The 27747-nt window shown below is 41.0% G+C and overlaps 1 protein-coding gene across 1 annotated transcript; it reads left to right on the top strand.

The window, feature by feature from the left end:
- The first annotated feature begins 306 nt into the window (after window positions 1-306).
- On the top strand, window positions 307-27747 carry LOC108682817 (glutamate receptor ionotropic, kainate 2). Its single transcript, XM_018172058.2, has 21 exons — window positions 307-362; window positions 2280-2432; window positions 2886-3070; window positions 3656-3804; window positions 4153-4294; window positions 5608-5730; window positions 6301-6390; window positions 6960-7073; window positions 11041-11193; window positions 14539-14651; window positions 15286-15391; window positions 16111-16317; window positions 17046-17130; window positions 17923-18061; window positions 18437-18553; window positions 19296-19496; window positions 23948-24180; window positions 24485-24600; window positions 25140-25295; window positions 25839-26114; window positions 26753-27747. The coding sequence occupies exons 1-21, from the start codon at window positions 314-316 to the stop codon at window positions 27485-27487; spliced, it is 3642 nt and encodes a 1213-aa protein (XP_018027547.2). The 5' UTR covers window positions 307-313; the 3' UTR covers window positions 27488-27747.

Here is a 27747-nt window from a genome sequence, read left to right as displayed (position 1 = left end):
GAGAGAATATAACTTTAAAATAAGATTCTTGAATGTTAAATAAGTGTTAAGAGAAGTTGCCTAGACTTTTCTTATGTATTCAAGTGATTCAAAGGTTCAAGGTTACTTTACATTTCACGAATGTTCAGTAGCGTGTTGAAGTGCGTCGAGGAGAAATTTTCTTTGGAAAATTTGTGTTGCTCGGACTAAAAGATTAATATCAAACTTCAAAATTAAAGTTAGTCCGAAAATATTAAAGTCAGGAAATATGGGGAAATCAGCGCAAGTAACGTTAGGTCTGCTGTTGCTGACGCTGCTGCTGTCAGCTCTGGCGATGCAGCTGCAGAACAGAGCTGCAGACGACAGCTCCGTGCTGACCATCGGTGAGCTGTCGTTCTCAATTAAGTTCTCATTATGCCATGTGTTCTCTATAATTTAGTCTTTTTTTCATTACTTCTTCTTATACTACTTATTCTTCCGCTACTTATTCTTTTACTACTTCCCTTCCACTCCACTACTTTCCTTCTACTAATATCCTTCCTCTTTGATTAATTCAGTTTTCTTCCGTTCCTCTTTTCATGTCATTGATGCGCGGTGTTTCAGTTATCGCATGATTTATTAATTATTTTTGCATACTTTTCATCTGATTCATTAATATGCCAAGCGAGCTTTTAGTTTCAATCTCGTCTGTAGGCACGAAAAAGGCATATTGAGATATTTTTTAAAGACACATTAATTTAAATTTATAACAATTTTTTACCTAAATTCATATTGTCGGGTGGATTGCAGGGTGAATGCCTTCTGTGGCTTGTACACACTTCACATTATTTCTGTTAACTAACAGTTTGTGGCAACATTTATTACTTCGAACCATCTTCAAATCATAATACAAATTCACGAATCAAAGGCGACAGAAATTGAGTTCTAAAGGTTCATCTAATGTTAAACTCTTGATTTATGTCCGGTGTAGCATTGCACCGCTACTCTATCAGTTTCGGTATCCATGTATCATTTTCATTGAGAGCGCTTCTTATTGAACTTTATTACTTAGTTTACTTTCAACTTTTTCATGATATGATTTACCACGATTTTAAGATATGACAAGTTTATCAGTAACTTAAGGGTAATTTTTACTATCTTCAAAGCTGATAACGTTGCCATAGTATTCAACTCGCCAGTCTTCAATAGAAACGAATGTATGTTATTAGCCAAATTGAACCACGTCTCTCCAGCGTGATCAAAACAAATTTGTTATTATCCTGTGGTTATCAAACGATGCAAATTGCACTCCTGACCAATATTATACGGCTTTAGTGACTAGCGGCGAGGTAAGTGCAGTATCTGCAGAGTGGCGACTTATATGTCATTGACATATATAAGATGCGGTTTCAGGTTCACTGTTCTGCCCTGGTATATAGCTGACGACAACTTGACACCATATATAGCTGAAGTCAGAGGTGACCATATAGGATTATTATCAAGAATAATCCAATGATTATATACATGACTGAACCTTATGTCTGACTCAACATTTCATTGCAATATACTGGTAGAATACAAGGTCTCTTCATACTCTACCACGATTTTAAGTTTCTATGGGTCACTAACTCAGGCGCTAGTGTCACACTAGACCTAGTCTCTACAAACCCTCTTGTTCGAATGTTTGTGCAAATCTGCCTCGTACGTGGTCGTCGTTTTGATGGGTAATCTGTTCCATTGGATGCAAATAATATAATATTATAGTATAAACATTATATTGAATATTCTTATTATATAAATATTATATTATAATAATATAGACATAAATAATCTTATTTATTATCGTGCTCACATTTCCCTTATGGTTGTTCATTCTAGGTCGCCTATATTATCTAGGTTAGGTTCTCGTCGCCCCCCACTGGTGATCATGCCCCCCCCTCTCCTTCTGAATTCAAGAGCGTTAATGCAAACTGAAAAAAATGGACGTGGCATTTGACTCTAATTGCTTCCAAATGGCAAAAAAAACAAACAGCTCGGCTTCCGAGGGTCGACGGCGCGAGGGCAGTGTGGCGTCCGAGAGTACTGTGCATTTGTAGCTGTTATTATAATTCAAACATGTTATTTATTATTTAAAGATTTAAACTATTGAATGATGCTGGCGGTTGCCGCGTCTCAAAATCTACCACGTTCTCTTTTTGCAGTTTGTTTCTGTGTCGTCAGAGGAATGTAGACGCTATATAATTACCGAATGTGTAATTGCTTGTTTAAAAATCATTTAAGTGAATTTTTCTACTCCAGTGTCCAAATATTTATTCACGCAGGCGGATTATTCGACCGATCGAAGATGGAGGAGGCAGCGTTCAGGGCCGCCATATCGGCGGTGAACGGCGGTCGGCCGGCAGCATCAGGAGGCAACCTGTCGGCCAGGGTGGAAATTCTGCCGCCTGGCGACTCGTTCATCGCCGCCAGAAAAGGTGCACTAGTTTAGGCATTTCTTTTTACGAAAAAGTTAGTGTAGAAAAGTTCTTTTATACTCTACTTTTCAGTTAGTGTTTGTTAGAAAAAGTTATTTTCGTGACGATAAAGTTAGTGTAGTCAATATAATGCAAGCATGTGCAATACTTCTTGAATATTTACATGTCATTTTTTATTATCAGGCAATAATGACGTCTGATGTAAAGTATGATAGATATTGTCTTGTGATTTTACGTAAAAAGGCATTGAACGTAGCGATCTTTTCGTTTGATTACAACTTTTAAGGTAAAATATATTTTAAAATCAATAAATATATTATTAATTCAAGTTTACCAAATATCAACATTAATAAATATTAGACTTAAATATTCAAACGCGATACTTTTAATAACATATAATTAATTAAATCATTACCTGATAACGATGATGTTAATGGGGGTGTCGGGGGGCAGCCTGCTCCATCCTGGAGGGGGGCGTGGCCGCCATCTTCGGGCCGTCATCGGACGTGAGCGCGGCGCACGTACAGGCGATCTGTGATGCGATGGAGGTGCCCCACATCGAGACCCGCTGGCAGTACCGGCTCACCCGTGACCCTTATAGCGTGAACCTCTACCCGCACCCCGCGACCCTGTCACGGGTGAGTGCTGCTAGTATACACTGTCACGGGTGAGTGCTGCCTGTACCGCCTCACCCGTGACCCGTACAGCGTGAACCTCTACCCGCACCCCGCGACTCTGTCACGGGTGAGTGCTGGCATTACCGGCTCACCCGTGACCCGTACAGCGTGAACCTGTACCCGCACCCCGCGACACTGTCACGGGTGAGTGCTGGCAGTACCGCCTCACCCGCGACCCGTGCAGCGTGAACCTCTACCCGCACCCCGCGACACTGTCACGGATAACGGGTGATCGATACCTCTTATAACGATCACGTTACTTATAGTCAGAGGTGGGCAGTAGCGTGCTACATGTAGCGGTAGAGGCGCTACATTTGAGCAAATGTAGCGGTAGCGGTAACGGCCGCTACATTTCAAAGTAGCGCTTACCAGCTCTGTTTATAGTTGAATTACCCACGTGTTAATTAATGAAGCAGACGTCCTTAATTAGGACCACGTGCCTAAATGGTTCACGTAGCCCCACGTGCCTGATGAAAGCACGCGTGTAGATTCACTTTAAGGATCACGTGGTTCATAACGGTTAACGTGCCCACGTGTGTAACGCAGGCGTACGTAGACGTGCTACGTGCCCAGGGCTGGACGAAGTTCACCCTCATCTACGAGACGATGGACGGGCTGGTGAGGGTACAGGACGTCCTCAAGGACCCTCACTTCAGGATTACCCTCAGGCAGCTCCCTCACACCCTCGATTTCAGGTTAATCCTGCACACATTTAAACTGTCAATTGATTTTTGTTTACATTTTCAAATAATATGCAATTTGAGTTTTCAAAATAATGGTTCATTTAAATTTTCTGATAATTTTCATTACTCATTTCAAAATTATTTACTTTCCCTTTTTCAAATAAATAATTTCCAATTATTTTAATAGTTCCTCTTTTTTTTAAATTGCATATAAACTTCTTTTAATTTTTTCTTTTATATGTAAATAAACTAGGATTTTTCAATTGATTATACCCTCAAACGTTAGAAAGGCAGGTAAATTTTATCCTTGGAAGAATATTAATGATATTTTTTAATAATAATTAGTTTTTTAAATTGCAGACCACTTTTAAAAGATATTAAAAAGTCTGGGTCGACGCACCTGCTGCTTGACGTGCGGCTCAGCAAACTGCAGAGTGTGATGAAACAGAGCCAACAGATCGGCCTTATGACGTCATATCATCACTACTTCATCACCACACTGGTGGGTAACACCACACTGGTGGGTAACACCACCCTTGTGTGATATGTTAAATATGTTGTAGAACTAATAACATGCATGCGTATGGAAGGACTAAATATGCTCATGGCCATACACGGGCTATTGACCTATAATTAAAGTGCACGCGGGTTAAATATGATCGGTTTAATATCTTTCTGCACATGGATACGTTTTTGATTAAGAACATGCGCAAAGGTCGGGTTTAACATGACGGGATGCACAAATGAACATGCTTCACTACATACAAACGGCTCTGCCCTACAAAATTGATAGGAGAAAGCTCGTATTTTATTATCTTGCGTATTATTTTACTTCAAATTCATAAATTATTTTGAAGTTGTTAGTCGCCTTTTTAGTTTAAACTTTACGAAAATTTTTTTATTAAAAATATTAAAACCAAAATTAAAAATACATAATCTCTAAATTCTGAGCCAAAATAATGTGCGTTTTGGCGAAATTAACGTGTTAAAAACATAAAAATCAAATTAAAAAAAATACATAGTCAATTTACATAAAAAGAGCATTATTTTCTCTAAATTTATAGAAGTCAGAATGCGGATGGTGGAATTTGCTAGGATATTGTGCGGTGTGAAGACCGAGCGCAGGAAAGCCTAAAACCCAAAACCTGATACTCGAAACTATACATTATACAGTCCTCTTCTCCCATTAAATATCAGTTTGGCCAGCACGTGGATTGTATATGCTATAGTGGATGGATTGTTCAATAAGGTGATTTTAATTGAAGAATATAAGTGACCAAATGACCCTATACGATCATATAGGCCAAGATGGTGTGTCGGTGACTGCAACATGCACACAAATCAGGTTAAACATGACAGGATGAACATGTCGGTCGTCAGGATATGTTATAGGAAGTTTATCACTAACAGTCATGTTGCGCAAGTCATGTTGAAGATGACGAACATGAACATGTTGGACATGAACATGTTGGACATGAACATGTTGGACATGAACATGTGATACATAAACATGTTAAACATGAACATGTGGTACATAAACATGTTGGACATGAACATATTGACATGAACATGCTGGACATGAACATGTTGGACATGAACATGCTGGACATGAACATGTTGGACATGAACATGCTGGACATGAACATGTTGGACATGAACATGTTGGACATGAACATGTTGGACATGAACATGTTGGACATGAACATGTTGGACATGAACATGTTGGACATGAACATGTTGAACATGAACATGCTGGACATGAACATGCTGAACATGAACATGCTGGACATGAACATGGACATGAACATGTTGCAGGACCTACACACGGTGGACTTGGAGGACTTCAAATATGGCGGCACGAACATCACATCGCTGCGCCTCATTGACCCCGCCCACCCCCCGCTGCGGGAGCTGGTGCACAGCTGGATGCCCCAACAGGTGCCTTAATTTTTACATGTTTTATATCTTTAATAAATATCTTTTATATTTATATATATTTTATATATATTTTATATCTTATATCTTTTAAATCAAGTTTCAAAAGTCTGATGTTCAGGTATTACATGTTTTATATGTTAAAAAATATCTGCTATATTTATACATATATTTAATGTTTTTATCGTATATTTTTTAAATCAAGTTTTAAAGTTTTGGTGTTAAAGTAAGTAAACAAGATTAGTGTCGCTATTTTTATTTGAATTTGTGCATATTTATTGATTCAAAAACATATTATTATTTAATATAATTAATACAATTGAATATGTAGGATCTTTTATTGAAGATCACACCCAGAGAAATGGGGGAGACTTTGTTCAAATGTCTAAGCGTTTTTTGCCCCTGTAATCCTGACACAGTTTGGCCGTGCAACAGGGCATATCAGTGCTACGTGCGCTCTCTGCTCACGGGCGAGAGAGTGAGTCACTATATGAGACATTATGCCCCGTTGATTTCGTTGAGTGGTACACTGCGTGGTACAGCCTAACGCTTATTTATTCCGCCATTCTGCAGCCCACAAGCCTGCAGACCACTGAGAAGCCTCCGCCTGGTCTGCTGGCCGGCTTTCCAGACCATCTGCCGTCAGACCTTTACAACACCAGGGTGAGTTGCATGGGGCTGTCTTAAGACCGCCGTATGTTTGGTCTTAAGCACCGTACATTTGGTCTTAAGACCATCGTATGTTTGGTCTTCAGACAACCTTACGTTTGGTCTTCACCCCACCTTATGTTTGGTCTTGAGACCATCGTATGTTTGGTCTTGAGACCATCGTATATTTGGTCTTTAGACCACCGTATGTTTGGTCTTGAGACCATCGTATGTTTGGTCTTGAGACCATCGTATGTTTGGTGTTGAGACCACCGTATGATTGGTCTTCTGTCTTCAGACCACCGCAAATTTGGTCTTGAAACCACCGTATATTTGGTCTTAAGACCACCGTATGTTTGGTCTTCAGACCACCGTATTTTTGGTCTTCAGACCGCCGTATAGCATCAGAAAATTACACGATATCGCTCGTCGTTGTTAATTAGCGTTTAACACTGCAAATCTACGGTTGTTCTTCTTAGACATAACGTAGAGAATAATTTAATTTTTTGTATAGAATAATTTAATTTTGTTGAGAAAATACATAAATTTAATTCGTAAGAGATTCCACCTTTTTGCAACTGTAGGCTGGGTTGGAAGAGCCCCCCGGCACATCCACACCCCCCGACCCCTCGACCAGCACTGAGCTGCCCCAAGTGACGTCATCAAAGGAACCTGACTTAGACTTGACATTATTATCGGTAAGTTCTTTTGATTTAATATTAATGCTTACCATTTTATCCAGTGAGTAACATATTGATTTTAATCTGATTCTTAGCTAATAATTTTTTTGTCTAACTTAATCGTTTCGAAGTTCATATTGCCGGAACTCAATTAACCATAGGAAAAGCCTAAACATTTCGGCTTCATAATTTATAGAATATCAGTAGGTTAGTCCGGCGTTGCAAGGGATAGATTATACATAAAATTTGAGAATACTGTCATCCTAAACCCCTTCATCACGAACCCCATCACCCAGAATCTCACCACCCCTGTCATCCCAAACCCCATCATGCCGAATACAGTTAATACTTTTTCCATTAAACTTCTGCTATTAACTAAAAACTTAAAAGCAAAGAAAACTCCACAAAAATTCATAGTATCTTTAAAGAAAACGTTTCGGAGTCCAGCTCCATCGTCAGTTCGAAAATTCTAGAACACAGATAAATCAATAATTAGTACAGTCAAGATTACAACAAAAAACCTAAGCTGTAAAACCTACCTATTTACAATTTCAAGCGGGTAAGAGCGAAAAGCTAATTCAAACTAGGCCTCTGTTTAAAAATATACAATGATTCTAAAATGCGCAAATCAGAAACACCGGAACTGGAAGCTAAAACTTTGAAGTCACTGTCAGAAACTGGAACATCGCACTGCTCGGCGTAAGCCCGCACAGCCGAATGAGGTGGGCGCGACAGTAAGTTACCAGTTCTACAACTCCTGCCCCTATGTTCTGCGACCCTAGAATAAAGACGTCTCGCAATCTTTATTCTAGGGTCGCAGAACATAGGGACAGGAGTTGTAGAACTGGTAACTTACTGTCGCGCCCTCCTCATTCGGCTGTGCGGGCTCATGCCGAGCAGTGCGATGTTCCAGTTTCTGAGTGACTTTAAAGTTTTAGCTTCCAGGTCCGGTGTTTCTGATTTGCGCATTTTAGAATCATTGTATATTTTTAAACAGAGGCCTAGTTTGAATTAGCTTTTAGCTCTTACCCGCTTGAAATTGTAAATAGGTAGGTTGTAATCTTAGGTTTTTTGTTGTAATCTTGACTGTACTAATTACTGTTTTATCTGTAAGAGCTGGACATCATGTAATTTTCGAACTGACGATGGAGCTGGACTCCGAAACGTTTCTTTAAAGATACTATGAATTTTTGTGGAATTTTCTTTGCTTCTATATGTTTAGTGAATTTGCGATTCAAGCAAACGAGTGACATTATTACTTATATACGTTCTGCTATTAAATATCGTAAATAATTCCTCCATCCCTCATTAATTAAATGTAATTAATTAATGAGGGATGGTGAGATGAGAGGGATGGTGAAATTATTTTTTCATACTCATATTAAACACAAAATAATAAGTAGTTCTTGCAATTTTAGGATCCCGGATCAATTAATGCATAATAAAGCTGACGTATGCTAATTAATTAAAGATCAACTCAACCGACATTTTGAATAAAACGACGAACTGTGGTTCTTAGGTCCTCTAGATTGAAGGTGGCATGTGAGTCGTCGGCCTAGGGTCGTGCTAAGTCTACAACCTTTTTTATTACATGAGAATTTATAAACCGCGTTAGTTTCTTGAAGTAATCCAGATTTTTTACATGAATTATTATTCACGACAAGGTTTTTAATTTTCGTATTTTTGTAGTAGATCAGAAGTTTAATTGTTTCGTTATCCGTGGTGCCCCGATACTACGAGACAGACGATATAGCAGAGGCTTCCATCATCAAGCAAACCACCGTATATATTTTTCAGGAAGTTGAATTTTCTATCGGAATAATTTCAAGTTTTGATTTCAAACCGTATCTACGAAACATTTTGTATACACTTATGTCATTTCTAAATTTCGAGTGCTGTAAGACTCTCCATCTGTTCAGAATGAATATTGAATATTCGAAACTTCGTGTTCCAGTAAAATGTCTTTTGGTAACCTGCTTATCGATCTCCCAACACCAGCAAGAAATTTTGTTCGGCTTATTGAAAAAATCAATAATAACGTTGCTTGCTCAAAATGCAGGTTTAAGGAAGTAATTTTAATTCATTAACGACAACAGTTTAATTTAATATGACAGCATTCATTTTCAAGTTCCAGGAAGCATCGAATACTGAAATTTTGGTGGAAATATGTACATGATGCTCGTATAAATGATACAACACGAGAATTGAGAACCATGAAAATACTTTAGAATTAATCTCAAAGTTCAGAAAATCCGGTAGTTTTGTAACGGGTTCAGCATGTATTTGTTAATATATAGATGATTATTTTGTTGCTATTTGAACAGGGTGACTTATTTATTTCTGAGTATAATTCCACTAATCACTTCAAAATCTCAAGAGAAAGTAAGCTGCAAAAAGCTTTCGTTTAAGTTCGACATAAGTGACACAACTTACACAACTTTTAACAGCATTTTAAAAATGGTTCGCTGGCGACTTTCTTAGCAAAACAAACCGTGAAAATTTTGATTTTTTTCACAGGGAAACTTTGAAGATATTTCAACGGTTAAATTGGATGCATGGCTTAGGCGAGTGATGGATATCGGATAGCTCAAGACCGATCTCCATGATGGATATTGGTAGACATGCCATCAGGGTGGAAGGGGGTAAGGGAAGTTATGCCGATATTTTGAAAACAATTCGATGGCCTAACTTTCAAGACTTGATTCTTATAAGGTTTCAAAACCGAAAATCAAATACAAGTGTTTTAAGGTTGATTCTTCATAGTTATTTTCCAGCATTTTTTCGATGGAAATTTCAAATTGGCAGTTTTGAACATGCATTGAAAGCAGAAAAATGAACGTGCCATATTCATCAAATTGTGCCTCATTTTCCGCACGCAGCACTGATACATTTTTTGCTTGGCCAAGTTAGGTCAGGATGACCAAAACAAGAGTAAAAAGTTTATCGCATTTTGCTAAAAACCTCCTACATTATTCTCAGTGTAAACCTCTCAACATTCATTGCAACATTTCTCAACCTTAGCCATCCATTAGCAAAACTTTTTTCACAACTACTATGACTAGAATATTATTGATCTACCTATAGTGATTTACCTATACCTATACCTACCTATAACCTACCTACCTATAGTGATTTAGACGTAGGTTATGCTGATCTACGTCGTGTTTCTTCTATCAACCTAACAAAAATAGGGTGACGCCTCAGCTTCTGCACAGGAGGCGCTGAACTCGGCTTAGATTTATTCTGGGTCTGCTTGGCCACCCAAGCAAAATCACTTTCTGGTCAGAATATACTTTTCGACTTAATAATGTCCTGTGAGTATGACAACGATTGGCCGAGCCGAGTCACACCGAACTTTTTAGCTGCTTAGAGGCTGTACTGCAAGCCCGACCGAAGCGGACATGAGCGGCTGATTTACGCGCTCCCCGAGTCCTGGGCGGCACCTGCTACTGAGTCCGGCCAGCATCTAAATTCTGTCAATGTATTAATCTAACTATAAAGGTGCAAGCTCCATCAACCCGGTAGACTGAGATGACGCTTATCTACCATGCAGTGCAGCTGCCACTAATCTATTCATAATCTACCCGGTAGACTGAGGTGGCGGTTGTTTACCATGCAGTGCAGCTACCAATAATCTCCCGGTAAACAGATGTGGCACTTGTCTACCATGCAGTGCAGCTACTATTAATCTATCCATGATCTATCCGGTAGACTGAGCTGTCGCTTATCTACCATGCAGTGCAGCTGCCACTAATCTATTCATAATCTACCCGGTAGACTGAGGTGGCGGTTGTCTACCATGCAGTGCGGCTACTATTAATCTATCCATAATCTATCCGGTAGACTGAGCTGTCGCTTATCTACCATGCAGTGCAGCTACCATTAATCTACACTTAATCTACCCGGTAGACTGAGGTGGCCCTGATCTACCATACAGTACAGCTACCATCAGCTACCATTAATCTACCCATAATCTACCCGGTAGACTGAGGTGGCCCTGATCTACGACGCAGTGCAGCTGTTCGCCAAGGCCCTGGAGAACCTGGACCGCTCCAGCCACGTCAACGTGACACGTCTGCGTTGCGACGAGGACGTGACGTGGGGCCACGGCAACTCCCTCGTCAACTACATGAAGTGGGTGAGTGGGGGAGACGAGGACGTGACGTGGGGAATCGTCACATCCTGGGGAAACGTTGGGAAACGTCACCTCACCTACACGTCACCTCACCTACACGTCACCTACACGTCATCTCACCTACACGTCATCTCACCTACACGTCACCTCACCTGCACGTCACCTACACGTCACCTCACCTACACGCCACCTACACCTCACCTACACGTCACCTCACCTACACGTCACCTACACCTCGCCTACACGACCCGGTTCCTCGTCTAGCGTCTCATCAGGCCCGCAATTTCTGCCCAGGAAAGCATTTGCAAAATTGGATGCCGCGTCCACAGCTGCGCCGCCCGCGCTTGGAAATAATGAATTCTTTCACACTCATAATTCCTACATGCTTTAAAAGTATAGTTCTTACCTATTTACACTCATAATTCTTGCCTACTTTAAAAGTATAGTTCTTGCTTATTCATACTCATAGTTCCTACCTACTTTAGGAGTATAGTTCTTACTTATTCACACTCATAATTCCTACCTACTTTAAAAGTATGGTTCTTACCTATTCACACTCATGATTCCTAGCTACTTTAGAAATATAATTCTTACCTAATTACACTTGTATTTCCTACCTATTTTACCCCATAAAAACTACCATTTCATACCCATACGTCCAACTCGCTTTATACTTAACATGCCCATCTATTTGACAATCCTAGTTCCTACCTAATTTCTGCCTACTTTCCACTCACAATTTTGAAAAATTTTACAATAATTATACTTCCTACTTAATTTATACTCACAATTCCTACCATTTTACCCTCATAATTCGTAAGCAACTTACACTCGTACTCCCTACACATTTTATTTTTGTTCATTTTTTTAATTTTTATAATTCATACATATTTTATACCCATTATTTTTACCTATTTTGCCTTCATATAGCAGACTAATTTTAGCTTCACAGTTCCAACCCATTTTACCCTCACAATGTCCACCCATTTTATTCTCACAATTTCCACCCATTTTACCCTCATAATGCCAAACCATTTTACCTTCACACTGCCCACCCATTTTACATCACACTGCCCACCCATTTTACATCACAATGCCCACCATTTTACCTTCACACTGCCCACCATTTTACCTTCACACTGCCCACCATTTTACCTTCACACTGCCCACCCATTTTACATCACAATGCCCACCATTTTACCCTCACACTGCCCACCCATTTTACATCACAATCCCAACCATTTTACCCTCACACTGCCCACCCATTTTACATCACAATCCCAACCATTTTACCCTCACACTGCCCACCCATTTTACATCACAATCCCAACCATTTTACCCTCACACTGCCCACCCATTTTACATCACAATCCCAACCATTTTATCCTCACACTGCCCACCCATTTTACACTCACAATGCCCACCAAATTTCCCTTACATTTCCTACTCATTTTACATAAATAGTTTCAAGTTAATAAGTTTTTTACAATAATTGCCACCAATTTTCCAATTTTTAATTCTATTTAAGCCTCCTTAGGCCGTTCGCCTCTCAATTATATAAGGTTCTGCTGACGCTAATTTATTTATGTATTTGCCTTATTTCTTTGAGTGTTCCGCCAACATTTTTCGCTTATTTTATTTATGTTTGGATTTAGCGCCTAATATTTTCAGTGGGTGCGCCTTTTTCATCTAGTTTACCAGGCTAATTTTCAGGAGTTGGACGCCTAATATTTTTCGGTTCTGCGCCTTTTTTATTTAGGTTCCTCTCCTTATTTCTTAAGGGGCTGCACCTGGTTAATATTTGGGTGGTAAGGGCGCTGAGGAAGACTGGGTCATTTGCATCTCTGCATTTAGGCGTTGAGTCCCACCATCATCATGGGATGATGGGGGGATGATGGACGGTGATGACCAATGGTGGAAATATGGAATATGGTGGACAATGATGAAAGATGGTGGACTCTGATGAAAGATGGTGGACCATGATGAAAAATGGTGGACAATGATGAAAGATGGTGGACCATGATCAAAGAGAGTGTACCATGTTGAAAAATGGTGGACTCTGATGAAAGATGGTGGACAATGATGAAAGATGGTGGACTATGATGAAAGATGGTGGACCATGATGAAAGATGGTGGACCATGATGAAAGATGGTGGACCATGATGAAAGATGGTGGACTATGATGAAAGATGGCGGACAATGATGAAAGATGGTGGACAATGATGAAAAATGGTGGACAATGATGAAAGATGGCAAACAATGATGAAAGATGGTGGACTATGATGACCGATGATGTTTAATGATGAACGATGAAGGACAATTAACAAATAAGATAGGCAAGGATACAGTATAAGACGATGAACAATAATGACCGACGATGGAGAAAATGAACGATGTTGGACAATGGCTGACGAGGATGGATGATAATTATATAATTGATTGCCATAAAACTGCAAATTCCGTTTCTGCTTTTTTTGCTGGTGAAAAATTTAAAGCTATAATTTTTTTTTGAGAAAAATTTTAAGAAATTATTCCTCTTGGAATAATTACTTATTCTTTTATTTGTTAATTATATGTGAGATTTTTCACACCCCCAGCAATGTTGGGTTATTGATACTCATATTGTTGACAATTTTAGCTGCATTTTTCCATTATGATGTTCAATATTGTTCCTTGGTAATATATTAACGATGTTGGCGACTACTGAATCTATCCATTCACTCGGCCGCTAATCGGCGTGACTGTTCCACTCGACTGACTGCAGTCAAATGACTGGCAGCGCTCAATTAAATGCCTGATATTACATTGGCAAAGCTTAATTAATTGGCTGATGTCAATTATCTTAGCTCAAATCAACGCTTATCAATGAGCAGAGCTTTACTCATAACCAGGCTGCAAAACCCAGTTAAATTTTCAACTGTGCTGCTTCTCTGAACCTGCGGTACCTGCAAAGAACATATCTGGTTCACCAGGTTCAGTTACTAACTTGGTTCTCTGAACCTGCTGTACCTGCAAAGAACACATCTGGTTCACCAGGTTCAGCTACTAACCTGGTTCTCTGAACCTGTTGTACCTGCAAAGAACATATCTGATTCCCCAGGTTCAGCTATTAACCTGGTTCTCTGAACCTGCTGTACCTGCAAAGAACATATCTGGTTCACCAGGTTCAGCTGTACGGGTTCTCTGAACCTGCGGTACCTGCAAAGAACATCTAGTTCACCAGGTTCAGCTACTAACCTGGTTCTCTGAGCCTGCGGTACCTGCAAAGAACATATCTGGTTCACCAGGTTCAGCTGTACGGGTTCTCTGAACCTGCGGTACCTGCAAAGAACATATCTGGTTCACCAGGTTCAGCTGGACGGGTTCTCGGGCCACATCAAGTTCGACGCAGACGGGTTCAGACGGGACGTCAGTCTAGACGTCCTAGAGTTGACAGTAACGGGCCTCGAGGCCGTCGGACGGTGAGAATTATTAAATATTACTATAATAATAATTAAAAGTTTAAAATTACGTAATGTAACATAATTACAATGTATAATTATGTATAATTATACAATGTATAAGATAAGTTATATTCTGAGTTAGGGTGAGAAAGGTACGAAAGTGTGAAATGTTTTCTACCTTCTAGAAATGATAGAATTACAATAATTTACTGGTAGAATAATAATTAATATATTATTATAAATTATTATAATATATTCTATATAATCTATGCAGGGAAGGCATAAGATCTAATATTTTGTATACATAGCATTGAAAAGTAAAAAGAAAGAGAAAAAGATATGTATTCCTGATATGTTATTCCATGTCGAAAGTAATTACAAATGTCTAATGCGCCGCAATATCTCGATCGGCTGTAAACATTCACCTGTTTACTTCGTATTCACTTGAAGCGTGACGGCCTCTTGTCACGCCTCAGTCACCCTTGACTCTTCTTGACGCCTCTTGTCACACTTGACACCCAAGACTCCTGTTATCACATTTCTTTCGTCCTGTTGTCCCACATCACCTTTGATGCCTTTGCCAAACTTGACGCCTCTTGTCACACCCTTGTCACGCTTGACGCCCCTTGTCACGCTTGTCATCCCTTGTCAGATGGGACTGGGCGAACGGCGTCAACTTTTCGCTGAGTGGAGGCGGCGGCAGTCGCACGTCCGCGCAGACGCTGCACAACAAAACCCTGCGCATAGTGACGGTGATGGTGAGACGAGGGATGGTGAGACGAGGGATGGTGAGACGAGGGACGGTGAGACGAGGGATGGTGAGACGAGGGATGGTGAGACGAGGGATGGTGAGACGAGGGATGGTGAGACAAGGGATGGTGAGACGAGGGATGGTGAGACGAGGGATGGTGAGACGCTGCACAACAAAACCCTGCGCATAGTGATGGTGATGGTAAGACGCGATGGTGATACATGGACCGTGATGCTCTTCTCCGCTATAGGTACCCAACACCAAGAAGCTGAGGAACCTGTTACACTAATGTTATTGGTCTCCCCTACACCATGTCCCCGAGGCCTCCCCTTACACCTTGTCCTCCCCTACTTCCCAAGTTTTCCCCTTGCACCATACCTCTCCAACTACCCCCTGGCCTCCCCCTGGCCTCCCCCTGGCCTACCCCCGCTACATCTACAAGCCTCCCCCTACACCATACACCCACTACACGCCCGGGCCTCCCCCTACACCATACCCCCGCTACACCCCAGGTTTCCCTCTACACCATACCCTGCTACTCCCCCAGGCCTCACCCTACACCATAACCCCGCTACACTCCTCCAGGCCTCTCCCTACACCTTATCCCGCAGGCCTCCCCCTACACCATACCCCCGCTACACCCCCAGGCCTCCCCCTACAACTTGTCCCCCAGGTCTCCCCCCTTCATACACTCCCCCAGGCCTCCCCCTACACCTTGTCCCCCAGGCCTCCCCCTACACCATGTTCCGGGAGTCAGCAGAAACACTAGTTGGCAACCACCGCTATGAGGGCTTCTGCGTGGACCTCATAACGGAGATCGCCGCCATGTTGGGCTTCAACTTCACCATCGAGATCGCCCCGGACGGCCAGCACGGCAAGTACAATGCGGAGCAGCAGCGCTGGACCGGTCTGGTCGGGGAGCTGCTCGAGCAGGTTAGCTGCGCCGCTGTCATCGTATTTTGACTTTATTATTATTTTTTTTCTAATTTTCTTCAATCATATTTAAATCATTTACTTTATTATTATAAATTTTATTTAATTTATATTCTAAATTTTCTTCGATTGTATTTAAATCATTTACTTCAAATCGATTTTTGTTGTTTTTTGTAATCATGTACAAGAGTACATTCTTTGAGGCTTGCGACTTTCTTGCAAATTGATGATATTGTTTATTTTAACAATTGTACATTATTGCATAGCATTTAATAAATTTTTTTGTTGACAAAGATTCTTTATTTTTTACATGTCAAAATTTATTTCACCATATGTATGCATCCAAACAAACCTCGAATTATATTCTTTGTTACAGAAATAAGTCATGTTTAATGAGATATGACCACAAGCCTAACAATTTAGACTTATTAACTTTAATACTTGATCTTTGCTGGTCTATACATATTTTGCTACAAAAAATGATCACTACGCTACTATTTAATGATAGTTTACAAAACTAAACTCACGCAGCCCCATACTCCCCATCTTCAACCTGCTCCCTGAATAAATAAATGCGATCATAACGTGACCAGTTGATAATTTTTAGCATAAATATTGATTATAACGAGACCATTTGATCATTTTCTGCATATATGCTGATTATGAGCCGACTATTTATTAATTGTTTTCATGTATTGTAATGTATTGCCCCACCCCTTGCCCTCCAGCGGGCTGACCTCGCCATAGGTGACCTGACCATCACCTACGACAGGGAGCAGGCCGTCGACTTCACCACACCCTGGATGAACCTCGGTCAGTTCTTCATACTTCTTACGCTCGAGATAATATTAATATTTTTAATAAGTTCTCACAATATATATGCATAAAATTAACTAATTAAATACGAACTAGTATTAGATGACGAACTTTGCATGTTTTGTAGCATGTTTTTGATTTTTGGCAGTCATTTGATTCTAAGTTTCAGGCAGTACGTCGAACAATTATCAAAATTATTGTTATTACTAATGAGGAATGGAGATAATTAGTCACTAATCAAAATAACTTGTTCGAACTCTGAACAAAGATTTTAATTTCATCTTAATATCCCATTTTTTATATCTATAGGTAACTTTTTGATTGATAAATCGTGAGCTTTTTATTTTTTCACCTACCATCGCTCGGATGAGATACCGTAGCTATTGTACGATGTCCTTGCTTTCCGAAGCTCATATCATGGCAAAAAATCACTATTATGGGAAACATGTTGCTTGATTTAGTGAAATGTGATGGCAGTGGTGTCAAAATATGGAGTGTAGTGTGATGTCAGTTGTGTGTCAACATCATAATGACATGTAGTGTATATATAATGACTGTGGTGTGTTTTCACCATAATAAGCAGCATAGCACAATACGTATGATCATGCACAGGCATCACAGTACGCAGCATAGCACAATACGTATGATCATGCACAGGCATCACAGTGCCCAGCATAGCACAATACGTATGATCATGCAAACGCATCACACTGCGCAACATAGCGTAATGAGTGAGTGCAATTAAGGACTGTGATGCAATGATCATGATGCCCTGACTGTGATGTGCAGGCATCAGCATCCTGTACTGGAAGGCCAGCAAGAAGCCCCCCAAATTATTCAGTTTCTTGTCGCCGCTCTCCATTGACGTGTGGCTCTACATCGTCACGTCATACCTCGCCGTGTCCGTCCTGCTCTTCTTCCTTGGCAGGTCGCTTCTTAATTAGAATAAAAGTGTTGGCACTGAAGAAATAGGACTATTAATACTCAATAATAACATCAAATATTAATATTTGATCAGTTTAGTTTGATATTTATTTACAATACATTAATTTATTATATTGAATTATATTTATAATCAAGTGCAGGTGCTGCACCTGTTTTTGGTGATATGCCTCATGGTAAATAAAGAGTTGATAATATTTAGCAGAATTCCTAAGGTTTTATGTAATTACACGTTTATTTGGTTAGTCTGTGCGAGTATGATGGAGATGAAACACAGAACTGATCATTATTTGCTGAAGTGTTAATGCACTTTATGTAATTTGATGATTATTTTGTAAAGTCTCTCTGTTCTTGACATCAGGCTGACGCCGTACGAGTTCGTGGACCGATCCCCCGAGAACAATCAGTTCAGTCTGAGCAACTCGTTGTGGTTCACCCTGGGCAGCCTTCTGCAGCAGAGCACTGAACAGATGCCCAAGTGAGATAATTAAATGATTAAACTTAACTATTTCATTTTATTAGTATCGAACGTTTTTAACGGAGAAAGATATTTATGTATTCATTAGTGATCATAAGCCTCAAGTTTAAAATAAAAACCAAAATCAAGTAGAAATTACTGTTTGTTTTTGATCTTTCCATTTGAAAGATCAAAATTGTTTTGAATCATACATGTGAAATACAATTTTCAGCTGTAAAATATTCTAATTCCTCAATCATAAGCTGTAAAATATGTGCATTTTTAACCGCATCTTACTTATAATTGAATAATTTCGATTTAGCTGCGCAAAAGGCATAAATTTGAACGCCCAGTTCTACGATGCACTGCGCGAGGCGTGAGATATTCGGCAGAACTCAAAGATTATCCAACCTTCTTTGTCTAAACCAGTGGCACCGCAGGAGTCGATGCAAAAGTGCTAAATATTTCATTGGTGCTTTGGTGCTTTAATAATCATAATCAATCTAAAGAATAACTAAACTTATGCATAGTGCATTATTACCGCCCTACTTTAGCTTAATTTTCTTATAATTAATCAGTATTGAACTTTAAAACATCAATATTCATTACATCAGAGCTGTCAGCAGGCGCTTCATCGCAGGCTGTGGTTGTTCGTCGAAAAGTTCCATGCTTACGCGTATGACATTATTATAGCTTAAATTTATAATATTATTGTCTAATTAATCAATATTTAACTATGAAACATCAATGTTCGCGGCACCAGGGCAGCCAGCACGCGGCTCATCGCAGGGCTGTGGTGGTTCTTCACGCTGATCATGATCTCGTCGTACACGGCCAACCTCGCAGCGTTCCTGACCGTCGAGCGCATGGTCTCTCCCATCGAGTCTGCCGAGGATCTCGCGGCGCAGACCAAGATCAAGTACGGATCCCTCTATGGCGGATCCACGTGGAATTTCTTCTTCGAGTCTGCCGAGGATCTCGCGGCGCAGACCAAGATCAAGTACGGATCCCTCTATGGCGGATCCACGTGGAATTTCTTCAGGTTAGTGCATATTAGGATTCAGGGATGTGATTGAATAGGAAGCTGTTCGTGGGGATTCTTTCAACAACGGAAAATGTGTACTAAATCGTGTACAAAGAACTTAGGTGCATCTCAGCGCCTATAGGATTTTCCGTCATGGTTGAATTAATACAAAAATCGCATATTGGAACTAATTTAGATGCCATGTTGCAACTAGTTTGCTATCACTGAAATGAATGCATTTATTTTTTTAAAAAACTTTTGAAACTTATTCTCTTACAAATTTAAAATCTGATTTGTTTCATGTGTTCATCAAAGCAATACGGTACGCGAGGCACTTATTATCGTTCTTCGATCAATAGACTTATCATGATTTGGCTGATTTGTCTTGATAATCCTTCTCACGAAGTTTTATTTCAGTATAGGCCCTCGCGAAGGATTTCAGTATAGGCCCTCACGAAGGATTTCAGTATATAGGCCATCACGATGGATTTCAATACAGGCCCTCACGAAGGATTTCAGAATAGGAACTCACGAAGGATTTTAGTATAGGCACTCACGAAGGATTTCAGTATAGGCCCTCACGAAGGAATTCAGTATAGGTCCTCACGAAGGATTTCAGTATATAGGCCCTCACGAAGGATTTCAAATACAGGCCCTCACGAAGGATTTCAGTATAGGAACTCACGAAGGATTTTAGTATAGGCACTCACGAAGGATTTCAGTATAGGCCCTCACGAAGGATTTCAATACAGGCCCTCACGAAGGATTTCAGTATAGGCACTTACGAAGGGTTTCAGTATAGGTCCTCACGAAGGATTTCAGTATAGGCCTTCAAGAAGGATTTCAGTATAGGCACTCACGAAGGATTTCTGTATAGGCCCTCACGAAGGATTTCAGTATAAGTCACACGAAGGATTTCAGTATAGGTCCTCACGAAGGATTTCAGTATAGGTCCTCACGAAAGATTTCAGTATAAGCACTCACGATGGATTACAGTATATGCACTCACGAAACGTTTCAGTATAGGTCCTCACGAAGGATTTCAGTATAGGCACTCACGAAGGGTTTCAATATAGGTTCTCACGAAGGATTTCAGTATAGGACCTCATGAAGGATTTCAGTATAGGCACTCACGAAGGATTTCAGTATAGGCACTCACAAAGAATTTCAGTATAGGCACTCACGAAGAATTTCAGTATAGGTCCTCGCGAAGGATTTCAGTATAGGCACTCACGATGGATTTCAGTATAGGCACTCACGAAGGATTTCAGTATAGGCACTCACGAAGGATTTCAGTATAGGCACTCACGATGGATTTCAGTATAGGCACTCACGAAGGATTTCGGTATAGGTCCTCGCGAAGGATTTCAGTATAGGCACTTACGAAGGATTTCAGTATAGGCACTCACGAAGGATTTCAGTAAACGCACTCACGAAGGATTTCAGTATAGGCACTCACGAAGGATTTCAGTATAGGCACTCACGAAACATTTCAGTATGCGTAGGTCCTCACGAAGGATTTCAGTATAGGCACTCACGAAGGATTTCAGTATAGGCACTCACGAAGTATTTCAGAGACACTGCGCTCTCAGATGAGGGCTTAAGAGTCCGCTTGACCTCAAGAGGAATTTAGGACTTCCAAAGGCACTTCTTTAGGACTTGAAAAGATCTCATGGACTTACGCCGCCTTGAAGAGGTCGAAATATCAAAGTGTTTACTTGAAGGTGATGCACGTATAGAGTAAGTACACTATGTACTGGGTGGAATAAGAACCTATGGAATGCTAATAGCTAGAAGTACAATATGCACTTCATTGACTAAAGGTATATTGAATTAATCATTCATCTCGTACCGATTATCATTTATTTTATTGAATGAAATAACTGATTTTACACATCTTCATTAACTATGTGACACATGTTCCAAATTTATGCAATGTAGCGAAGTGACTTTTGCGATCGACGCGTCGCAAGAAGTATTAAAATCTAATTTGAAAAGCGAAAGAAATTCATAATTTAAACTCCAATTGATTGTCATCGAAAGGAGAATTGTAGTCTAGCCAAGATTCCTTAAAAAGAAATCATTTTTGACGACACAAAAGAATTTAGCCTCCGAAGCGATTCGAAGCAGCTGCCCTTGCTCCATCTCCTCCATTTCCGCGCGGTTGAGCAGCTGCCCTTGCTCCCTCTCCTCCATTTCCGCGCGGTGGAGCAGCTGCCCTTACTCCCTCTCCTCCATTTCCGCGCGGTGGAGCAGCTGCCCTTGCTCCCTCCCCTCCATTTCCGTGCAGTGGAGCAGCTGCCCTTGCTCACTCTCCTCCATTTCCGCGCGGTGGAGCAGCTGCCCGGTGCTCCCTCCGCTCCATTTCCGCGCGGTGGAGCAGCGGCCCTTGCTCCCTTTCACTCCATTACTGCGCGGTGGAGCAGTTGAAAGGAAAGGAGACAATCTGGCATCTTAGAGAACACACGGCACAGAAAAGCTGGAAAAAGAAATAAATAAATGAGGAAATGAATGACGTTAAAGGAAATGAAGGAATGAACAGAGGAATGAAAGGGAATAAAATTTTAGCGCCTGTAGACATTGAAAAATATAGGAATGAAGAAAATAACCTCGTTAGTTGATTAGGTTTTAGAAATGACGAATTAATAAAAATGTCTTCAAAGAATGTAGAATTGAGAAGGAATGGGAGAAAAGATGTAATTTTCTTCGGTTGTTGAATCAGATACTGGATATTAGATTAGATATTTGGTAATGGATTAGATATTTGGTAGTAGATTAGATATTAGATTAGATAGATACTGGATATTAGATTAGATATTGGATATTAGATCAGATATTGGATGTTGGATATGAGGTTCGGTATTAGAAAAGATAATGGGTATTCGAGAAGATTTTTGTTATGTTTTTAGCATTTTTGAGGTGGATTAAGATACCTGCAGATCCGATGGAAAGAAATAAGACGACAGTAGTGGGGAAAATACGGGAATACGGAGGAAAATGATTCGGAAAGTAGGGAAAATAATATGGCGAATTAGGAAAAATGATACCGGAAAGTGGAGAGAAATAAAACGTGAAAGTAAAAACAAAATAAAACGTGAAAGTCAAGGAACATTAATTATACGGGACATTGGGGAAAAATCCGTTGAATATTTCTTATAGGAAGTAGGGGAAAATGATACGGAAAAGTAGGGTAAAATAATACAGAAAAGTAGGAAAAAATAATACGGGAAAGTAGGGGAAAATAATACGGGAAAGTAGGGGAAAATAATACGAGAAAGTAGGGGAAAATAATACGGGAAACTAGGGAAAAATTGGCACGCTAGGGAGAGTTTGACCACGACGTGGCCAAGACGAAGGTTTTTACGACATGTTTTCCCGTAGGCTTGTCAAGACTGTCAAGCGGCGGTTGTTTTCAGCTCTTGGCAGAACTCGAGGATTTCCAGCGCTGCCGGGTGGCATGAGGATAAAAAGTAATTATAAAGCATTTATGGCAACGCATACAATGGTTATAAAAATCATGATGTTATGCAAAACTGCTCAAAGGTGCGTTGTTTTTGTGAAATTGTGGCAATTTTAACCTGAGTCGGCGAATTACCAAATAAATTACTTATGTGGATAATATAATATTACTTATATAATATATTATAATATACATAAATAAATGTATAATAGATAATTATGGGGATAAGTTAATTATATTAGTTGAATGGTGATCATTTCTTGTAGGGGATAAGTTATAAACATTATTTCAGTTATTGATCGAGTCGGATTGTGAAATATATTCGATTGAATCTAAGCAATGACCTCATATGATGTAACAAGGTAATAAAGATACGATAAAATAACGAATGACACGGCAAATCCAATAAATCCTTGTGGAAGATTCATCTCCCGCAAGCCTCTAACTACGTCAATAAGAAGCAATTTTACTTACGGCCATTTATCGACCGAAGAACTGCAATATTAAATGACAAAAAGTTCAGCATGAATATTTTCGAGTAAATCATGGAGCAAACTTCGATACCGCGGCCATGTTGAACCGCGTATGGACCTGCCTCAATCCTGGTCGACCTAAGCCAGCAGCTTCTAGGCCGAGAGATCAACCTGTCAAAAATATCGAGTTTCGGGGGGGTGTGGCAGCGGGTGGTGTGGCAAAGGTCGAGTGTGGGTTTGGGGGGGTGTGGCAACGGCTGAGTGTGGCAACGGGTGAGTGTGGCAACGGGCGAGTGTGGCAACGGGTGAGTGTGGCAACGGGCGAGTGTGGCAACGGGTGGGTGTGGCAGCGAGCGAGTGTGGCACCGGCGAGTGTGGTAACGGGTTCGACATCTACCGAAGCATGTTCATGTTCGGCGCTCGTGTTACCGGACTTACAGGCAGCAATACCCTTACAGTTCGTCATCAGTGGGCACCTACCAACGCATGTTCTCGTTCATGGAGTCTCAGCGGCCGTCGGTGTACGCGAGCAGCAACGAGGAGGGCGTGGAGCGCGTGGTTAAGAGCGCCGGCAAGTACGCCTTCCTCATGGAGTCTTCGAGCATCGAGTACATCACCGAGCGCCACTGCCAGCTCACGCAAGTGGGGGGCCTGCTCGACTCCAAGAGCTACGGCATCGCGCTGCCTCCTGGTCAGTGGGGCGTCACTGCTGGGGAATGAGGTGTCGGTGCTGGGGAATGGGTGGCAGTGCTGGGGAATGGGTGAATATATGTTATTAGTATACAATATACTGATATAATATACTCACTCTGCTGTATAACAATGCCGTGCTATACCGTACCATAAGATAATTTATCCAGTGCCGTATCCAGTGCCGTGCTATACCGTACCATAAGATAATTTATCAGTAGCTTGATATACATCAGTAATATATCAGTAGCTTGATATATATCAGTAATATATCAGTAGCTGACTCAATATTGTGGACGTGCCAGGCTCTCCATACCGGGCGCTGGTGAACGCTGCGGTGCTGCGATTGCAGGAGCTCGGCAGACTCCACGACCTCAAGCAGCGCTGGTGGAAGGAGAGGAAGGAGGGGGGGAAGTGTAAGGTGAGGGGAGGAGGGGGGAGGGAAGTGTAGGGTGAGAGTATGGGGAGAGGAAGGAGGGGGGGGAAGTGTAAGGTGAGGGGAGGGGGAGAGGAGGAGGAGAGGAGGGGGAGAGGATGGGGAGAGGAGGAGGGAAGTGTAAGGTGAGAGTATGGGGAGAGGAGGGAGGGAGGGAAGAGTAAGTGAGAGGAGGGGGAGAGGAGGAGGGAAGTGTAAGGTGAGAGTATGGGGAGAGTAGGAGGGAAGTGTAGGGTGAGAGTATGGGGAGAGAAGGGGGGAAGTGTAAGGTGAGCAAATTTATGGTGATAGGAGTAAGAGAAGTGTAAAAGGATTAGAAAGAAATGAGAAAAAAAGGGGACCAAGCGTAAGGAAATTGAGAAGAGAATGGCACAGTAACCAAGAAGGAGAGCTATTTATAGTAACATAGATCAAATTATTTTACATGTGCCATTATGTATAACGAGCAAGATATTAAATTTGTGTTGGAAGAATTAAACTTTTTAATTCAACTTAAATGAACTAAAACCACACGTTTCCCGCAGGTTGACGAGTCTAAGGCTGGTAACAAAGCCAACGAGCTGGGGCTGAGCAGCGTGGGGGGCGTGTTCGCCGTGCTGGTGGGGGGCATGATGATCGCCTTCTGTGTCGCCATCGGCGAGTTCATCTGGAAATCAAGAAAAGTCGCCATTGCCAAGCATGTAAGTCTTGTCCTTGAAAACTTTGAAAGATTGCAAAATTTTATTCCATTTAAGTTTTAACCGTCGCTGCGAAGCGACCGAGTCTTGGCAATGCAGGGGTCGAAAGATTGCGAAATTTTTTATCCCATTTCAGTTAAAATTGCCGCAGTATTCATGCGAATTATGCAAATAAATACGTAGAAAGATTATTAAAATTTACATTCCTTTTCGGTCTTAAACATAATTGTATGTGAGTGTCGGGAATTGCCAAAGATTATTTAATTTTATTTATTCGTTCGAATAGCTATAGTATTCGTGCGAGTTATTACAATTTTTGATTTAAGAATGAGAGTTATGGCTCAAAACTTTAATCTTTTTAATATTCAAGCTCGTATATTAGTCACGCTTGAGTTTTTTAGTTCCTATATGTACTATTGCTAATATCTTGTATTCTCTAGTTGTCGACGTACCAGTTCACCTCGTTCTCTATCCTAACATTAAACTAAAAAAAACAATATTGCAATAATAATTAATAATAAATAAAATAAAATATATTGCCTGCAGGCGTCCATCTGGAGCGAAATGTGCCACGACTTCCGTCTGGTGGCCGCGTGCGACGGCTCCTCGTCCTCCAACCTCAGCAACAAGAAGTCGGACGTGCTCTCTTTAACGGACCATGTGCGGTCCCCTTCCCCGGTCACGGTCACCGGCAGACCCCTGGAAAACTCTGGGTCTCATGGACATGTCCCCAGCTGTGGGGCGAGTTGCAGTCTCGCCTCGACCTACCTTGGGGACTCGCGGGGACAGATAAACCCCAACGACCGCTCCCCACACTACACGGTGGGTGGGTTGTCGCTGACTGTTTTTATAGTGTCGTACTGCGGTGTTTGAGATAATTTTTCCATGATGTGCTTACGTTGAAATGTTTGTTTTTGGTGACGTAAATAACGTTTGTTTGAGGAAATTTTTCATTATCCATTTGTGTTGAAAGTCAAGGCTTTGGTGTCGTAAATTGTATGTCCTTCTATGAGATTAATTAGGTATTATTTCTACAGCGATAATAATAATGATAGTAATTATTACCACCGTTCACTGCTAATGAGGTACAGTTCTTGTAGTGCGTGAATATGCCATATTGTTATGCCATGACAATGAATTCAAGTCACCTTACTAAGATCTTTATTCACTAAGATATTATCTTATTTCTTTACACCAAAATTCTCCTATTATGTTTATGTCGGCTTGTTCAGCATAATTGAAGATTAAATGAAAAAATTATAACGTTTCACGTGTCAAGCGTCATGCCCTGTTCTTCATGCGGGAGAAAATAACCACTTTCTTCCTACATTAAATGAAAATTAATTTTGCAACATCTAACTGATAATTCCGCATGAGTCTTGCTCGAAAATAATTTTCGTTGTCAAGTCAGATTTATTTCCGTGCTATATCTTATTGTAAGAAATTTCATCAATGGGCAGAAAAAAACTCGATCCCCGGACCGATTCAACGTAAGCGACCTTCCGTCACCTGTTCTACATGACCGCCGGATGCCATCTCCGATCCGCGACTTCCGTCAAGCCCCTCCAAGTTTCTCGTGCTCCGGCAGCGTCCACAGTGATTTCGGATCGAAAACTCTTGACCGAAAGGACCACTATGGCTCCAGAAACTTACAACAAAATTCTGATCATTACGGGTCGCGATCGTTAGACCGAGACGACCACCTTGATGAACGTCCGATGAACAGGCATCTTCCACAGCAGAACTTAGGTTCTGTTGATCTGGATTGTGCAGATCGATTCGCTCCACGGAGTCTGGAAAGGACCGAATTTTTGGAACCAAGACCGCTCGATCGTTGTGAACCTTATGGATCTAGAAACCTGGACTGCTTGGATCATGTAGATTCCAGAGCTCGGAACGAACATTCGGCATCACGGCCTTTGCAGCGGAGTGAACTTTGCGGATCTAAAAACTCTGTTCGGAATGATATTATGGGTTCTCGAAGTCACGACAGAAAAGAGCAAGCCGAGAGTCGGGCATCTGATAGAGCAGAGTCTCACATGCGTGGTGCTCACGGCGCCCTTGGTCCCCCTTTGGTGCACTCGCTGGGTAGGGTTGCCAGGTCTCCATCAGAAGGGGAAATTTCCTCAGAAAGTTCGAGCCTGCAGGCTCCTGATTTGCCCTTTCAGCTCATCCCTCGAGCCAAGTGCTCGTAGTAGACAGAGCGGGAGAAAGGACGAACAGGAATGCCGTCTTTTCTTCCGTGAAGTCAAATACAGAAACAGGAGAATATATTTCTTGGAGTTGACTGAAGACCAGTCAAAAGTCAGGTTCATTTGGCTAGAGAAAGATTGAGAAATTCACAGGAAATCAATGGATTTTAGACATGAATACTTAAAGGGACTAGAATGCTAATGTTTGTTTTCATCTTAGTCTAAAGTTTATGTTCTAAAAGATCATTCTATACTTGCCAGAA

This window comes from Hyalella azteca, unplaced genomic scaffold (assembly GCF_000764305.2).
Source record: "Hyalella azteca isolate HAZT.00-mixed unplaced genomic scaffold, Hazt_2.0.2 contig11482, whole genome shotgun sequence".
NCBI classification, from domain to species: domain Eukaryota; kingdom Metazoa; phylum Arthropoda; class Malacostraca; order Amphipoda; family Hyalellidae; genus Hyalella; species Hyalella azteca.
Note: the sequence above shows the minus strand (reverse complement) of the source record. Positions and strands in the feature narration are given on the sequence as shown.

Bases quoted from the DNA above. Each gene is read 5' to 3' on its own strand.
- LOC108682817 (XM_018172058.2), top strand. From the start codon at position 314: ATGCAGCTGCAGAACAGAGCTGCAGACGACAGCTCCGTGCTGACCATC. The intron at 18,554-19,295 runs GTGAGATAATTA...TCGCGGCACCAG, and splicing joins AGCACTGAACAGATGCCCAA to GGCAGCCAGCACGCGGCTCA. The intron at 25,296-25,838 runs GTAAGTCTTGTC...TATTGCCTGCAG, and splicing joins AAGTCGCCATTGCCAAGCAT to GCGTCCATCTGGAGCGAAAT.